Raw genomic sequence first — 13,361 nt, 5'->3', positions numbered from 1 at the left:
GGGAACACAAGAATGAGTCTTTTCAATAGCAGCTCCCTGCTTGTGGAATGTTTCTCCGATGGTAGTTTGCCTGGTGCTCTTTTTATTTATTTTTCTAAGCACTGGGCAAAAAATATTCCTTTTTTACCTATGTTTCTAGCCTTTAATTTCGAACGGTTTTAAGTCCCCATGGCCTCTTTTGGTGGGGCAGGATCTGTAAGACCCATCTTCACATTTTTATAGATGTGTTTTTGAGGGGTTTTTTTAATTAGTTTTGAGGTTGCACTTGGTTTTAGTATTTTGTTAGAAAAGCAACTAATAACATTGAAGTTTCAACATGGCAGATTGGAGTTAAACTGCTTCCAAACTGTTGGCTCCTAACACTACTCAGCCATAGATCTTCTCTTGTAAGCTACATTTAGAACTGCAATTACATTTCTAGACTTTGGGGTGGGTTATAACGCTTTTTGTGAGTATACAGTGGTGCCTCGCAAGACGAAAAGAATCCGTTCCGCGATTCTCTTCGTCTAGCGGTTTTTTTCTTCTTGCAAAGCAACCCCATTGACAGCTTAGCGGATTAGCGCTACAGCGGTCTAGCGGCTTTTCGCGATCAGCTGTTAAGCGGGTTATCAGCGGAACAGCTGATAGGCGGCTTAGCGGCTTAGGAAAAGGGCGAAAAAACAAAAAAAAAAACCCCGCGGGGACGCGCAAGATTTTTTCGTCTTGCGAAGCAACCCCATAGGGAAATTCGTTTTGCGAAGCACCTCCAAAACGGAAAACCCTTTCGTCTAGCGGGTTTTCCGTCTTGCGAGGCGTTCATCTTGCGGGGCACCACTGTACATCCTTTTTCGTGAGTATACACCCTAGGCCAATATTTATTGAGATTATCAGCCTTTTTTGCCTAAAATTATTATTGCGCCTTGCCTGGAGTACTATTGATCAAGAGATGAGTAGGGGAGAGGGGGCAGGATATGCTCAGGCAATTGAGGAAGAGACCAAGGTGCAAGAAGAAGCCCTTTCAGTGCTTACAGACAGAGGGAGGTACAACTTTGGGGTTCAGCTGGTTTTGGTTAGGAGGAGGGTTGCTGGATGCATTAAGGCTATCACTTTTACTGAACCGCTCTTCAGACATCAGAATTTAGGAGACTGCAGAAATTAATGGCGACACTGTTGGTTGTTAATTCTTTGTGTTAAATTACAATTTATTTACCGTACTTTGTGCAAAGGAACTCAATGGGAACCAGGGAAAATTAAACCTCATCCTGTCTTCATCGGCCTGCCCCATTCTGCTAGAACGTTACAGAATGGAATGTGCAGTATGTTGCCTCCTAGATTTTCCATCCATCCATCTATCCTCCTAACCTGTAACCCATCCATTTATTCACCAAACATAACGTCTTGACTGTTTCCCAATGAACGTTTACAAGGCCGCGTACAGTAAAGATGTCAGAAAACAGAATCCTAGTATAGATAAATATCAATTGCACACATGGCAATATAAAAACAAGCAGTAAATAGACCTAATTACACATATTTGGTTTATAGCATTATAAAACGGCTAAGGGCATGTACACACTGTGGGATAATGTGCATTCGAAACTGGATGCAGGCACCTTTTTGGGGTGGGGTACACATGAGTCATCCTCATGCCCTCCCTGTCCCAAACTGTTTGTCCATATAAAATGCATTTTGCTGGAAGGGTTGCAATCCGTTTTGTGCCGAGATTCCTGCCATTCTCCAGAGGAGGAAGAGACTGTTATGTACTGAAGTTCTCACCCTGGGCCAGCAGGGGGATACTGTAGATAGTTTTCACTCAGGTCCGCATATGCAAATAAGGAATTGAAAGTGACGTTCAGTGATTGGATAGTTACAGAAAATGGTTACTGTTGCTTTGTAGTTGCGCTCTATATGAGCAGGTTGGCTGAACCCTTCAGTTCAGTTCTGTTCTGGCCTGTGAATAAACAAGAGTTGTCTGAAGAATCGCTGTGTCGTCTGATATGTTCACCCACAACTTAACAGAGACTGTCCTAGGCACTGTATCTTCCAAAGCCAGCCTGGGGTCTTCTTAGGTCTGCAACTGCTGTTCCTGAGCTTTCTCCTCTCGTCTTTTGGAGCTTATCTGGATATTGTTGGGACAGGTTGCAAAGGCAAGAACCTTATGGTTTGATTACTTCCTAACTCCTTTCTCTCAGCTTGTCTTCTCCAGACTGCAAGCCCCTTTCTCCAATGTCGTTTCCATGGAAGGTAGCCAGGGGGTTATCAGCATACCAATCCACAACCAGTAGCCTTGGATCTCTAGGGTTAGGTCAAGAATGGAAAAAGCCTTCTCCAAGTCCATCTCCTCCTGTCTCTTACTCCTCTGGGGGTGTGTGTGTGGCAGGAATCATTCTGTGCTCTGTGCCTTTCACAGCCACCTTGGTGTCTTCTGAGGTCAGAATTATGCATGTGATATGAGAAGCAGTACAGTAGCTTAGCAACCTCTGTATACTGACATGCACCCCCTGTTTAGCAGGATAATAATGTACCGGTTTCCAGCCCTTCTCTTTTGAAAGAGAGTTTGCTGTGGCACTCTGTTGCAGAAGTGCTAAAGAAAAGGGATTTGGATCTTCATGTCTGCAGTGATTTTGTATTATGAGATTATACTAGCCGATAGTTTAAAATGCTTGATTTCTGATCAGTGCCTTATTTCACTTAGTGTAATACTATACATTAGAAGTGCTTGCACAGTGTGTTTAAAATTAGCATCGCTGCTGCTGCCAACTCATTTGAGCAAGCGCTGTTATCAACGAGCTTCTTTCTCTGAATATAAGCTACAAGCTCCTAGTAGAAAGAAGTGGTTCAAGGGCTGCGTAGCTTTTTGTCCCGGGGATTCGTAAATGCTTGGAGCACCGTGATTATTATCATTACTTGGCGTGTTAAAATTAAACTAATCTTAAAAGGCTCACCGTAACAAACAGCAATATAGGCTTGCTATGGCCATCTGTGTTATCCATACTTGCTGAAGGATTCGAAAGGGAATTATCAAGATCCCAGCCTCTCCATTCCCACTTGTTTATTGGCTGTGCCATTTTGGCTACAAAAGCAATAGCATTCTTTCCCTGAAGACTGGAAAGAGCGTTTACAAGCCTGCATTCCAGGTGATAAGCGAGAAGTCTGTGGGACGGGAGGAGAGTGGAGCCTACCAGTTACCGAAAAAAGAAATGCAAAAAAAGAGGGGGAAAAAAGAGAGAGAGCTGCATTTCGACATCAACAGCCTAGCCCAATTTCTCCTTAGCTTAGAAGCGGGTGACTGCAGTTCATGGTTAAAAAGAGATGTTATGTACTGAGTTGAATAGGATCCAAAAGGCAGCAGTCTGATTGGTCCTAGAATAATAGGGTCCAGAATGCAGCAGTCTGATTGGTCCTAGAACAGTAGGGTCCAGAATGCAGCAGTCTGATTGGTCCACAGGAGCCACCCAATCCAGCTCCAGGTGGAAGTGAATCCGCAACCTGATTGGCCTACAGGTGAATCCCGGAATTAGCCAATCACGTGGGGCCCATTCTGTAAATAAAGTATATAAAGCAGACATTCTGGGGGAACTTCCATTCCTCCTCACGACTATGAGCTGAATAAAGAGCATGAAATCCACTCTCGACTCCGAGTATATTTCAAAAGACTTGAACCACAATCCTAGGTTCAGACAACATGCTAAGCCAAACCTCACTTAGTTGCCACACTAACCTAAAAAGCCAGGGAGGGAGCAAAACAGCTGTGATTTCTTCTTCAGAAGGTAGCACGTGTATGCTAAGACCCGGTTTTGTTTTGTGTGGATGTGCGCAATGACAGCTATTAACCAAATTGCCCCAGTGCATGTGCGACTACTTGGTAAACTGGGAAAATCCATTCCTGACAGAGATTTTTTCCTTTAAAAATGTTTAGGGGTACTCTCATTTTGACTCAAGAAAGCCACCATTTTATAGTTCAAATCGGGGGAGATAAATACAACAAATGGACAAAAGTACAAAGATTCACAAAATGTTTAGGGGTATGTGTACCTGTGTGTTCCCTTAGAAAAAAAGCACTGCAGCCAGATAATGAAGAGAATTTTAACACTCTCTTGCTGTCAGACATATGGCTAAAATTCTCCTTATCCTTTACCCCTCATGTGTGCTAAAGCTCCTCAAAATTAGCATGCTGCTGCTGTCAGAGATAGAGAACTACCTTTTCCCTAGAATGTGGGAGGCCTGCAGTATTACTTGTCTCAAATTTTCCAGGTACAAGAAGACTATTAATCTCAAGGAAGCCGCCTCTGTAGCAATCCCTTGTTTTGACAAATGAAGAACAACTGTGGTTCTCCTTAGTTTGGGTAGAATAGATCAGAAAGGTCACTAATAAGTAAGGATGGATTAATAGGCACAAGCGAAGGATAATGATTTTTCTTGGCCTCTATTCCGTACTGTACAAGAACCGAACTATTCAGGTTGAGCTCTTTAACCCCAAGGTAGCTTTTGCCGACACTGATACATCTACTCTCCAAGTAGTAAGGCAGAACGTTTGTTCACATCCAGTAAATTTATAGATTCATGATCTAGATCCGTTACCTGGATTAGCCCTATCGCCCTATCATGGACATAAAGTTCGTCCTCAGTGTGGAAGCATCTAATTGTAGAGATCCTGGATCCATAATTGTTATTTCAAAGGGTTACAAGCAAGTAGCTTTATAACATTTTAATTTATTTCAAAAGTATTTCAAGTTATCAAAGAAGGAAATTATTATTATTATTATTATTATTATTATTATTATTATTATTATTATTCATGTCATGTCTATACTGTTTTATATATATTTTTAAAATATTTTTTATTGAATGGTTTTATGTTACAAAAAACAATACAGCCGTACTACCACTAAATATATACTGTTTTATATTTTTAAGGGGGGGTAATCTCAAAGCAGTTTAAAACCTACATGAAAACAGCAGATAAAACAATTCAGAATAAAACATTGCTGAAGAAAGTCAAATATAAAGTATACATTTAAAAACAATTAACATTCATTCAAACATAATTAACAGGAAACTAAAATATTATCCAATTTTTTTTAAAAAAACCACTACAAGGAGGTCAACTGCAGAATTCACATTTAGGAGAGCAAAGTTAAGAAAAAAAATTACCTTAAACATTTCAAAAGAAAGCTTTACTAAGTGAAGTCAAATATAAAAGGCACATTTGAAACAGCGTATCTAGCAAAAGAATAAAATAGACTTGTGAAACACAACCACACACACTCAAAATATTGAACAGGGCTGTGTAAGGTCTTGGATTGGAACTTCTGAAACTTCTTTCCAAACAGGATTTGATTCATCTGAGCAACTTGCTGCTCTTTTAGACCCAAGTATGCTATTCTGGTGGCCTCTCCTTGCCTGTTGCTGCTACCATTTTGTATTTGATGTTAACAGGCATTAGTGACCATGTACATATAAACAGGGTTGATGTATACCGGGGTGGCCAGCTCCCAAGAGACTGCAATCTACTCACAGAATTAAAAACTGGCAGTGATCTACCCCCCTTTTAGGGGTTCAGGTCAAAGTCATTGGGCTTTTTTTAGGAAGGAGGAAAGACGGATTCTGTTTTACCAATGATAAGGAAAAGGACCCAGAGATCGACCACGATCTACCAAAACCTCCCAGGGATCTACCAGTACACCGCGATCAACCTGTTGGACATCCCTGGTGTATGCTAAGATGCCTGGCAATGTCCTTGTTTATGTTTATTTTAATATTAGTTTTTATTAGTTTTCCAAATTATTACAGATCAGACCAAATTACTTTAATACAATTTCATAGAAAAAAACAGGTTCCCTGCTCCTGTTGCAAACATATGTCCATCACTTCCTCCTGAACTGGACAAAGAAAGATAGCAATTAACTCTCCCAACACACCAGGTCTGAGAACAACATTTATGAAGGATTTGAAATGGATTTTATATTTATGATAAATAACAGAGGCGCTGTATGTAAAGATCAGCTGTGAGTATGGACTACAGACAAACCTTGGTTGTCAAACGTAATCCGTTCCAGAAGACCGTTTGACTTCTGAAACGTTCGACAATCAAGGCACGGCTTCTGATTGGCTGCAAGTACTTCTTAAACTCAAGCGGAAGCTGCGTTGGACGTTTGGGGTCCGAAAAAATGTTTGAAAACCCGAGCATTTACTTCCGTGTTTTCGGCGTTTGGGAGCCAAAACGTTTGAAAATGGAGCCGTTCGAGAACCAAGGCTTGACTGTAACATCAAGAGAAGGATTAAGTGGATATTAACAAAGAGATGTAGTGGCTACAGGAGGAACTGTTTATGTTTGATTTTGTGAGCGTTGAAGACCATAAGGAGCAGAAATGGCAGCGGCGGCAGCAACGAAGGGAGAAAAGAGTGGTGGCCAAGAAAACAGGGCTCATGCTAGCCTCCCAGTGGTCCCCTGTTCCAAATCTCAAATGTCAATGACTCAAACAAGCATCCTAATCTAAGCATGTACCCCCATCTACAAGTATCACGATGGCCGTATTTGTTCCCCATCTAACAAGATCCACACACACATACATATAGATACCCACCCTCTAGTTCCCTTTCACTTACTCTCTATTTTGAAGATGGTCAGGTGAGGTCTGCAGTGAAAAGCACCCAGGGCATTTCCTGCACAATTCATCCAGAGACCCTGGAAGACCCACGTCGCTGTGATCACAGACGAAGCCCTGCTGGTCACTTTCCATTCGTTTGAGACTGTGGCTGCAATAATTGCTCCTATTCCACAAAAACAAAGGGCGAATGCTATAATCTGTACTCCGGACATGTTCCCTGGGTGAAATTTCCAGCGGCTTCTTCTGCCACAACGGGAAGAGGAGCACACTTTTCGCTGTCTAGTACAACATTAGCAAATTACACAAGGGAACAAGTGTCAATGCAGATGCAAATTTTGTTTTTCTTCATGTCTGGCTAGCATCTGAAATCATGAGCCTCATGCTTTTGCGTGAAGAAAGGGGGCACCGTATTGGCTTAGCAATATTTAGCAACGGCAACAGATAGCAGTATTGACGTTATTAATTTGCAATTCCAGGAAGGCTAGTTTTTTGAATATATATATATATATATTTCTCTTCTGGCATTCTATCATATAAGTTAATGCTTAATTTTTAGTTAAGCTCAAACGCAAAACAGCTCATTGCTAAAAAAAAAAAGGGAAAAAAGTGCAGAGTCCAAGTTGCACAGTAGCACTTGACAATTATTTTAGCAAAAGGTCATGAAAGAAACTCAGGCGTGCTTCAAGACTGGCTCCCTTCACCAGAGTCGTCGCCCCTCCCCCGTCTTTAAAGGAATTGCAGAATTAAAATGAGTCCTGTCTTTAGCATATACACATCACAGTATCTGAAGGTACTCGCCTTGCCTATTAATTTATTTTACAGATGTATTGTGGCATCATCCAGATGTGAGTTACGCCAGGAACTCGTGGAATGACCAGGGCAAAGTGGTAGTTCTCTGCTGGCTTTCCATCTGTAAAATATGAGTATTATGGACCCACCTCACAGACTGCTAGAATTATAAAGCTGAATTATAAAGCTTCCTCCTCCTTAATCTCAGTGTTAATGGAGATCTGCCCTATGTGGTAAGCAAATCTTCTTGTGTTTTTGTCAATGTCAACATCCATTTCCCCTTGTGCTTCACCATTAGCTCCAGTGATGAAGAATTCTGACTAGGTACTGTAGCTCTATAAAAGGTAGAGGTAAAGGTACCCCTGCCCGTACGGGCCAGTCTTGACAGACTCTGGGGTTGTGTGCCCATCTCACTCAAGAGGCCGGGGGCCAGCGCTGTCCGGAGACACTTCCGGGTCACGTGGCCAGCGTGACATCGCTGCTCTGGCGAGCCAGAGCCGCACACGGAAACGCCGTTTACCTTCCCGCTAGTAAGCGGTCCCTATTTATCTACTTGCACCCGGGAGTGCTTTCGAACTGCTAGGTTGGCAGGCGCTGGGACCGAACAATGGGAGCGCACCCCGCCGTGGGGATTCGAACCACGACCTTTCGATCGGCAAGCCCTAGGCGCTGAGGCTTTTACCCACAGCACCACCCGCGTCCCTCCTACTGTAGCCCTATCCCAGACTTCAATTCTCTGCTACTATAAAGAATGTCTGGGCACATACATACCCTGATGGATGTGTATCACTTTTCTTTTGTATTAAGATCTTTAAAATGGCACAGCACTTGATACAGTTCTTCCTTTCTCAGACATCTGCAAAACGTATTCTAATATACGGTATATATTGGGCAGTTCATTTTTCTGCTTTGAGCCTAGTATGCAATGAGGTCTTTCAAAATCATCCTCAAAGAGACTTGGAAATCTGGGGAGATCTCCTTTGACTATTACGCCAGGAAGTGTCGCCTACCAAATCCCTCCTCATTTTCTCCAGTCTCCGAAAGACGAGTATTTCTACTTTCAATTTCCTCTATCCAGCGTGAGGGCCTTCCGTTGCCAGGATTGGTGTTACGTCTTGTCCCTGTGAGGAACCTGGCTGGCTGAATTGTGCACAAGCTTCACTTTCAGAACTATCTTCAAAGGTAGCCTCATGCAAAACATATTGCAGTAATCTAATTTACAGGCTACCAGAGCATAGGCAGCAGAAGTTAGGCTGTCCCTTGTCCAGATAGGGGCGCAGCTGGGCCACCAGCCAAAGCTGATGAAAGACATTCCAGGCCACTGAGGCCACCTGGACCTCAAGCGACAGTGATCGTGTGCTGGTCCCGGGGGAAAGGTTACCGAGAGGCGAGGTCAGGGTCCTGGGTTGAGGGTTTGTAGATTGGCCTCCAAGGGCGGAGAGGGGTCCGAAGCGAGGAGCTGGGCAAGGACAGGAACTCTGAAGGTGCAGGTCTGGGTGCTGGCCGAAACAGCTCTTCAACGACGTTGCTCCCGCAACCTGGGACCGGGCTGACTGGCCTTTATCTTCTCTGAGGTCAGGGGTGGCCCTGGCCCCCAGGAGATCCGCCTCTCCTGGCCTTAAGGCGAGCACTCCTCCTGGGAGAAACCAGTTCCCTCCACCTCTCTGCCCTGAGCCTCTGCAGCTCCGGAGAGGCTGGAGGGTTACTGGACCCAGGGGGAGACTCGCCTTCCCCTGACAGGGCTGGGAGAGGAGCACCTGTAGGCAATGCGTCCTCAATCGCCTCTGGAGCCAGAGTGGATTCACCTGGTGCCTGCTCCTGAGGATCCGGCACAGGTGCAGGCGCTTCACATTCAAGGCCCTGCACCAGCTCAGCCGGCCCTGGAGGCGGGGACTCCTGTGCAGGCTGGGATTCCTCCGGTTCAGCCTCTGAATTGGACTCCCAGGCCATCACAGATGGATTCAGAAATACCCCCAAGCTGCATATCTGCTCCTTCAGAGAGAATGTAACCCCATCAAGAGCAGGCAACCTCCCATCCATCTGGTCAAGGAAACCACTCACTAATGGTGCCTTATCTGAATTGAACAGTTTACTGTATTGGCTCTCATCCGGTCCACTACCTAGTCAAGTCATCCTTCCAGCACATCCATTGCCACACCTGCAAGGAGAAGTAGAGCTGGGTGTTACTAGCATATTGTTGACAACATCCTCAGTGTTTTCTTGCAGATGTTATGTGGTCTAAACCACGGAGCATCTTGGGTTTGCTGGTCAGAAGGTTGGTGGTTCAAATCCCCTAGACGGAGTGAGCTCCCATTGCTCTGTTCTAGTTCCTGCCAACCAAGCAGCTCGAAAGCACACCAGTGCAAGTAAATAAATAGGTACCACTGCTGCGGGAAGGTAAACAGCGTTTCTGTGCACTCTGGTTTCCGTCACGGTGTTCCCTTGTGCCAGAATTGGTTTAGTCCTGCTGGCCACATGACCCTGAAAGCTGTCTCTGGACAAACGCCGGCTCCCTCGGCCTGAAAGCGAGATGAGCGCCACAACCCCATAGTCCCTTTTGATTGGACTTAACTGTACAGGGGTCCTTTACCTTTTTTAAATATCACATGGACCCTGTAGAATGCCACACTGAAGATTCCATTTTAGAAAGATGCTCTTATGCACATAATGGTCAATTTTCAAAATTCTAATTCATCCATTCAGCTTTCATTGGCATAATAAAATTCTAACTGACAGTGGGTATCATTTTTCAGAAAGTTATGAAACTTTTGTTTGAAATGTCACGATCAATATATGTATGTACTGAACTGCTTAGCATAAATCAAGAGAACATAAAAAACCCTTTTAAATTGTGGTTACAATGCCACAGTGAGTCCTCTTGTTAAGAAAAGCCCTGTGGGACATCATGGGATGTCACTTAGAAAACAGTTGCAGACAATTTTGCAGCAGTACACAAAGTTCTGTTCTCTAGAGGCTTCATTTCCAGTAATATGGTGAAATTCTCCATGCCTACTGTATCGTCTAACTTTTGGGCCATTTCAGTAATTTTAGATTACATTGGGAGTAAAGCTGTAGATCAATCAGCCATTAGTTTGTACTGCAACTGTTTAATTTGGCCCCCCAAAACTCTCGACATCAGAAAGTCTTCAGCCATTTTGCTGCCCCCCACTAGTTCTTTCAGGGGCCCAGTGTCTGGGAGAGCACCGTTCTCCCTCTGGAGACCTCTGGAGTACTAAAAGGCTCATGTGAAGTAAAACAGGACCTTTGATTTTATTATTGGTACCAGATTATTCCTTGTGGCACTTCCCTCACTCTGAGCTGTCCATATTTTGACAACTGTCAAAAATAGGCTGCTTTCTTTGGGACTGATTTCCCTGTTGATCAGACAACTTCACAGCTATGCTGCCATTTTTATTTTTATTTTGGTGACGAGATTCACCACCAACCCTAAAGAGTAACTTTAAACGTCTAAGGTGTTGGATCTGCTTGGTTCAATGTGGGCACTCCCTCAGTCTAGCATTTGCTTCAGTCCACACTGTAGCTATTGTGACTTCCATGGTGGCAATAAGGTACACTTTTCCTTAGCACCTGTCAACATCATCGTCGTCATCATAATATTTCATTGTTAGGTCACCTAAATATGCTAGACTTTGTACAGCAGTACTTTTAAGGCAACCCAAGGGTGTGTCCGGCTGGCTGAAACCCTGAAAATTATATCCACACAAAGCTTGAGGGCAAAGCTTGAGAACGGTAAAGTTAAGAAGATAGATCCTGATTGAATTGTCTGAATTCTCGACTAAATTGAGGTAGGCCTGATCTAGAAAGGCAATGCTTATATTCTTAAATTCCTCTCGTTTCCTGCCGTTTAAACTATGTATCATGCTAACATTTTCCCCGGAATTATGGAAGTTTTTGTTGTCGCTGCTTAAAAAAACCCCACACCAAACAGACACAGAGACTGCAGCATTAACAGAAAGACTAGTGAAGAGAGGGCTTCCTAATCATTTTTCCTCCTGGGGTTTCCTTTCCAATTAAGAAGGCGAAAGATACAAGTACATGTCTCTTCCCCCCCCCCCCCCTTGGGGTGGTGCACTGGTTGGCAGGGGGAGATGTGATTTGCCGCAAAAGAGGCAGAACACCTGCATGAAGCCATTTCCACTGCTGTACACAAGCTGGGGGGACGGGACGCGAATCTAGGACCTGTGAGTTTAGCCCTCACTGATCGCAACACTTAAAAGTTTTGAAGTGGGAGGGGGAGGAAGTTAATTAATAATTTTAAGTCATTTATTTCCAAGTTAAAAGCTAATGTGTTAATCTATTTGAACCTTCCTTTTGTAATCATGCAGCACGGTAATGCGTGAATAACAACTTTATCCTGGTAGACAAATGGGCCTTTGGATTGTCAGGAGGCTGGCAGGTCACAGAGCTTTTGGTAATGATCCCTCTCCTATTACTGCCCAACCCTGTTAGTTTGCATAAGCTCCGTAGAAGAAGCAATAAGATGGACATGTGACGTGGACTTGGGCAGGCCAAGTGAAAGGCATGTGAGCACTGCAAGAAATGAAACATAATATTCTTATTATTCATAATAAGAAAAGAGTATTGGGAAATAATTCATAATGAATTGAAAAAATTGTTTAAAGGTACTTTTCCAAAACACCACCACCACCACAGAGTCCTTTTTCTTGGGGATAATTCAGATGGAAATTCCCAGGTATCAAAAAAGGTTAAGTTGACAGAATATGCACAGCTTGCAGACTTAACATATAGAGTAAGGGAACAAGAAGAACACACATTTAAAGAAGATTGGAAAATGCTTATTGAATATATGGGGGGGGGGAATTGTGTACACTTGAAAACGTGGGCAGCATTCAGATAAATTCAACAGTGTAAATAAGTTTTGATGGCTGTAATAATGGAATACTGAATGGTTTGGTTTATATGCATTTAGGTTATGCAAAATGAACCATGGAAAGAGAAGAAGGGAAGTCATTGATACTTTAAGGCTGTTTACATGAATATTCTAAAATGTAAAACAAAATTTAATAAAAATTATGGGGGTGGGGAAAGTCAAACCTGAATCAAGCTGCGGTCTGACTCTCTGACTACTGCTCAGCTTTCATGAACTCTGATTTTGTCTTCTAACTACCAGCCGGGTGCGGGAAGAGGCCCACCCCTTTGCCCTCTGGCACACTGCAACTTCCTATGTATCATAAGACACGGCTGGGAGAGCCAGTGTGGCGTAATGGTTAGAGTGTTGGACTAGGACCTGGGAGAACAGGGTTCGAATCCCCACTCAGCCATGAAACAACCTAGGTGATCTTTGGCCAGTCGCCATCTCTTAGCCTAATCTACCTCACAGGGTTGTTGTAAGGATGAAATGAGGAGGAGAACCACGTATACCACCTTGAGATCTTTGGAAGATAAAGGCAGTATTATAAATGAAATAGATAAATTAAATAAAGAAGGTAGATCAGTGGCACTTAGGTAGGGACACGGGTGGCGCTGTGGGTTAAACCACAGAGCCTAGGACTTGCCGATCAGAAGGTCGGCGGTTCGAATCCCCGCGACGGGGTGAACTCCCGTTTTTCCGTCCCTGCTCCTGCCAACCTAGCAGTTCGAAAGCACGTCAAAGTGCAGCAAGTAGATAAATAGGTATCGCTCTGGTGGGAAGGTAAACAGTGTTTCCGTGCGCTGCTCTGGTTCGCCAGAAGCGGCTTATTCATGCTGGCCACATGACCTGGAAGCTGTACACTGGCTCCCTCGGCCAATAAAGCGAGATGAGCGCCGCAACCCCAGAGTCAGTCACGACTGGACCTGATGGTCAGGGGTCCCTTTACCTTTAAGGCCACAAAGAAACTTACCTGACCTTTTCAGGGATGAAACATATTTTAATCCTTGCTGGATCCAGGATCCCAGGAATTAGAAGGGACTCAGGCGTTGTACATACGAACCCCCTCCCCACAACTCACAACAATATTG

At 43.8% G+C, this 13,361-nt stretch overlaps 1 protein-coding gene across 1 annotated transcript in view; it reads right to left on the bottom strand.

Moving 5' to 3' along the window:
• CLDN10 (claudin 10) overlaps positions 1-7,032 on the bottom strand; it is a 70,775-nt gene extending 63,743 nt beyond the window's left edge. Inside the window, exon 1 of the mRNA XM_028728316.2 lies at positions 6,589-7,032. Within this exon, the coding sequence (XP_028584149.2) occupies positions 6,589-6,802 (214 nt within the window). The 5' untranslated portion in view covers positions 6,803-7,032. The remainder of the gene's footprint in view (positions 1-6,588) is intronic.
• Positions 7,033-13,361: the final 6,329 nt, after the last annotated feature.

Source organism: Podarcis muralis, chromosome 4 (assembly GCF_964188315.1).
Source record: "Podarcis muralis chromosome 4, rPodMur119.hap1.1, whole genome shotgun sequence".
NCBI lineage: Eukaryota > Metazoa > Chordata > Lepidosauria > Squamata > Lacertidae > Podarcis > Podarcis muralis.
Note: the sequence above shows the minus strand (reverse complement) of the source record. Positions and strands in the feature narration are given on the sequence as shown.